Genomic DNA, 5,000 nt, shown 5'->3' on the forward strand with positions numbered 1-5,000 from the left:
TTTTTAATAAGACAGACAGACAGACAGATAGACAGACAGATAGACAGACAGACAGAAAGAAAGATAGACAAGCAGATAGACAGACAAACAGGCTGATGGATGGATGGACGGGCAGACAGACAGGCAGACAGACAAACAGACAGACAGACAGACAGACAGAAAGATAGACAAGCAGACAGATGGATAGACGGACGGACAGACAGACATACAGAAAGAAAGAAAGAAAGAAAGACAAGCAGATAGACAGACGGATGGACGGATGTTCAGACAGACAGACAGACAGACAGACAGACAAACAATGCATGCAACCTAAGTTGATAATTTTTTAGAGACCCGTGTGGGTCTAATTGATATATAATGGACTTTCGTATCTATAGCTTGTAATAGTTCAGATGTATGAAATATATAGATTTGACAGACAGACAGACAGACAGACAGACAGACAGACAGACAGACAGACAGAGGGACGGATGGCAGAAAGGAAGATAGACAAGCAGATAGACAGACAAACAGACAGACGAACGGACAGAGACCTGTGTGGGTCTAATTGATATATAACGGACTTTCGTATCTATAGCTTGTAATAGTTCATATGTATGAAATATAAAGATTTGACAGACAGACAGACAGACAGACAGACAGACAGACAGACAGACACAAGTAGCGCTAAGTACTCAACCCAGTTCTTTAGCCACTAGGCTGACCTGGGTTATCTTTTAAGTTAAGTTGTTACTGTTTTTAGTGCTTTTTCCTGTGTACTGTAGCACCTAAAACATTATGTCATTGCCTAGCACTCTTTGTATGATAGATGAATGTTTGAAAATATATGTGACAGACAGACAGACAGGCGGGCAGGCAGACAGACAGTACTAGTAATACAATACATTTACTCATCAATGTGGTTGTTTATGTAAACCAATTGTAATGTTTGAGTTTTATGTTTTAGGTGTTTATGCTCAGGTGTTGAACATTCTGGATCAACTGTTTGGTGCTGTTGAGTACGGATTGGCTGATCTCTACGAATGCGTACATCAGCAGGTGCCTATTCCTCCTCAATATATTGATATCCCTCTTGTAAAGGAGGCGACGACTCTCAGTGTAAGTTAACATATTTGACAGACAGCATGCATGTATGCATTGCAATGTGTGACATGCAAGTATATGTGAAGGGATGGTAAAGGATAGTATGTGGTTGCACACACACACACACACACACACACACACACACACACACACACACACACACACACACACACACACACACGCACACACACACACACGCACACACACACACACGCACACACACACACACACACACACACGTGCACACACACACACACATGCATGCAGACATGCAGATGCAGATGCACACGCACACACGTGCACACACACACACACACACACATGCACACACACATACACGCACACACACACACACACACACACACACACACACACACACACACACACACACACGCATGCATGCAGGCATGCAGATGCAGATGCACACACACATGCACATGCACGTGCACGCACACAAACACATGCACACACACACACACACACATGCACACACAATGTACACACGCACATGCACACACACACACACACACACACACACACAACACACACACGCGCACACACACACACACACACACACACACACACACACACACACACACACACACATCAGTATATGATTATTCTGTAAAACGTTGTATGTGTTCCGTGCTGCAGGCTCATCGATCGGGTGGTGGCTTCATGCACAGCTTCACTGCAGACTCCATGATTTCTCTGAAACTTCAATGTGTGACGTCATTCTTCAAACGATGTCAGCAGTATGCATTCTGTCTCAAATCAGCGACACAACCAGGTGAATGATTGTGGGACCATCGTGCTTTAGTCCATCCGGTGGTGATCGTGTGTTTGTAGAAACTCCAAAGGATCTTGTTCTGTGGCTTCAGTTTTGTGCCAGCATTGGAGCTGCAGCATTGGCTGGAGGTCCAGTAAGTGGCTCGTCTGTCCAGGTTTCTAATCGGCGTCTTAATGTGGAGTTCCTGCTGTTGCCTGTGAGAGAGTTTGTGTCTGGCTGTATTTTGCAACATTTGGTTGGTCTTCCGAGTGAATCGTTAGCGTCTGGACTTCTACACTTTTTGCCAACTTTGGGAGCAAACATTGAGGATATTGTTATGAAGGCACGACCAGCTGTTGGTTCTGATGGTGTCTCAAGTAGTCAAGTTACATTAGAACTGCTAGCACAGAAGGTAAGGTCACTAGCCACTCATTAGCTATCGTTTCTGTTATGAAGATGTGTGTGTGTGTGTGTGTGTGTGTGTGTGTGTGTGTGTGTGTGTGTGTGTGTGTGTGTGTGTGTGCGTGCATGTGCATTTCCATCTATTCATATGTCCACCCAATCTATCCTTATTCCAGCCAATTTATTTTCATAGACAATCGAATGGAACATCCATACAGGAAACGTAACTCGCCCATCACTAAATTCAGTTGGCAGAGCCATCCGAGAGCTTGACGGTGCATGGAGAAAAGTTGACATCGCAAAGTACTCACACTCATTTGACTACAAACTTTATACGTATACAAACTTCATTATTAGGCGACTCGAAAACAATGCAGACTTGACACGAACTAACATAGCAAACCTACAGCTTCATTTGGCACAGTTTCAGGTTTAGTTGCTCGTGTGATTGTAAAGAAAGTATCACTGATATTGTGTTTGTCTTTCCAGTGGCTTCATGAAGATTTGGTTGTGGCAACAAAGGCACACCATGGTGTGGGTATGACGCAACCAGCTAGAAACAGCGTGATGTCAGAATTGAGGAAGGTAGGAGGTTTGTGTGGTCGTCAGACTTGTCATATTCTAATCGAAGCAACGTGTGAGTGTTGGCCTGATTGGTCAACTGTTTTGTTAGTTTGTGTGTTGAAGACTGGTACTACCTGCCCACCTGTCTGCCCACCTCGCCCATCTGCCCGCCCACCTCGCCCATCTGCCCGCCCACCTGCTCGTCTACCTGCTTGCCTACCTGCCCGCTCACCTGCCCGTTCACCTGCCCGCCCACCTGCTCACTCGCCCGCCCACCCATCTGCCCACTTGCCTGTTCACTTGCTTGGTTGTCCCCTGGTTGCCTACCCACTTACCTTCCCACCCGCTTGTTTTACACCCACCTGCTTGCTCACCTTGTTTCTCGTCCACTTGCCTGTTTGCCCGTCTGCTGTCCACACATGATTCCGTGTTGTATGCACTATATGATGCTACGTCAGCACATGCAGCTTGCTGACAACAACCCTTTGCATGCTGTTGAAATTGCTGCAGCAAAAGTGCTGCAAATGAATGTGCAATGAAGGAAGATTGAGTGTGTCTATTTGTGTGTCTGTCTGTATGTTCGTTTGTCTGTCTATCTGTTTGTCTCTGTGTCTGTCTGTCTATCTGCCTGCCTGCCTGCCTGTCTGTCTGTCTGTGTGTCTATCTGTTGGTCTGCCTGCCTGCCTGCCTGCCTGCCTGCCTGGCTGTCTGTCTGTTTTATGTCTACTGCATAACTAAAGAGTACTACGTATACCTGCATGCCTGTCCACTTGCCTGCCCGCCCAGCTACCCACTTGCCTGCCTGCTCACTTACCCACTTCCATACTTCTCTTTCGTTTTGATCAAATGTTTGAATTCCACAAATTCTCCTTTCTCTCTATAGCAATGTAGTGCACTACAACAGTCAAACATGTCTGTCATGAACGCTCACGAGAAACTCAGGAACCAGGAAAACACGGTTATTCAGCGGCTTCGTTGGGCTGCTGCCTCAAATCCTTCACTAGCTACTGTCATGAAAGACATCGAGTCATCCCAAGTGTCTCTCAAAATGACCCTTGAGGTTGTGATCTCTCTTCTAGTGTGGAATCATGTCTGATGGTTTGAGTTGCATTTTTAGAGTTTAACCGAATTGCCATCAGACGTGTTGTCAATGGTCGAGACTGTGCTGCATTTTGAGGCCCACAGAACTCAAACGCCAGAGAGCGTGGCTGCTGATCGATCGGTTGTGTCGCTGCTTGAAAGGTAACGCGTCAGTCAAGGGCGGATGTCGTCACTTGTGGCAGTGTTGACACCCACCGCACATTCCGATCGAGATTTCTTGCTATTGATGTATTGATTTGTTTGTCGATCATTCCGTGGTGTGATTCTGTTTGACACTGTCCATTGCATTGTTGTGCAAGACAGTGACACACACACACACAACAGTCACATGTTGTGACAAAAGTCACGTGATATAAAGTCACGTGATACAAAGTTGCGTGATATAGAGTCACGTGATACAAAGTCACGTGCCACCACATGACGTAAAGTTGCGTAACATCACATGTCACGTGACTTTACATAGTTGTACAAAGGGAGATAAAAATTCGTCGCTGTTGCTGTGCTGTGGTGTCTGAATGAAGCTGGAAGGCAGTTTCATGTCTTGATTTACATTCTGACTGTGTAAAGCTTTTATTGTTTTTTCAATTCTTATTGTCTTTACTGTGTTAACTAAAGTGCAAGGCAACTTTCAAGGTTGGATGTCGTCTTCTTGTCTGGTAGCTCATTTGCATTTTGAGAATCGACCGTAAACGTGCTTATTCGGTGACTACTGTATATCAGCATAATTAATTATTTTGTTATATAAACATGCTATCATATTACACAGCAGACGTTCTTGATGTGTCTGACTCTCACTCTCGTTCTTCACTTACTTGTTGATGGCATTGATGTGTTTGTTTACTGTTTTGTTGGTTTGTTGTCATATTGTCTGTCCAATTCGTTTCACACCTGACTGTACACACTTAGTGTAATATGAATTACAGACTACAGAAATCGACGAGAGCACTAGAAGAACACGCTCAAACACTCGAAGATGCACGACATCTGTTGAAGACTATTGAGGTGACATACGTGTTGCTGTTGGGAATTCTTGGCTGTAGATCTCATGATGTTTGTGTTTCAGCCAACTGTGGGGTCTCTG

At 45.0% G+C, this 5,000-nt stretch overlaps 1 protein-coding gene across 2 annotated transcripts in view; it reads left to right on the plus strand.

Moving 5' to 3' along the window:
* LOC134183977 (serine/threonine-protein kinase SMG1-like) overlaps positions 1–5,000 on the plus strand; it is a 56,098-nt gene that overhangs the window by 45,279 nt on the left and 5,819 nt on the right. For both annotated transcript variants that reach the window (XM_062651574.1, XM_062651575.1), the window contains 10 exons: positions 947–1,098; positions 1,738–1,873; positions 1,933–2,264; positions 2,448–2,557; positions 2,612–2,684; positions 2,744–2,839; positions 3,702–3,878; positions 3,936–4,060; positions 4,843–4,921; positions 4,983–5,000. The exon at positions 4,983–5,000 is cut by the window's right edge and continues 114 nt beyond it. In XM_062651574.1, coding sequence (XP_062507558.1) covers positions 947–1,098; positions 1,738–1,873; positions 1,933–2,264; positions 2,448–2,557; positions 2,612–2,684; positions 2,744–2,839; positions 3,702–3,878; positions 3,936–4,060; positions 4,843–4,921; positions 4,983–5,000 — 1,298 coding nt within the window. The remainder of the gene's footprint in view (positions 1–946; positions 1,099–1,737; positions 1,874–1,932; positions 2,265–2,447; positions 2,558–2,611; positions 2,685–2,743; positions 2,840–3,701; positions 3,879–3,935; positions 4,061–4,842; positions 4,922–4,982) is intronic.

This window comes from Corticium candelabrum, chromosome 9 (assembly GCF_963422355.1).
Source record: "Corticium candelabrum chromosome 9, ooCorCand1.1, whole genome shotgun sequence".
NCBI lineage: Eukaryota > Metazoa > Porifera > Homoscleromorpha > Homosclerophorida > Plakinidae > Corticium > Corticium candelabrum.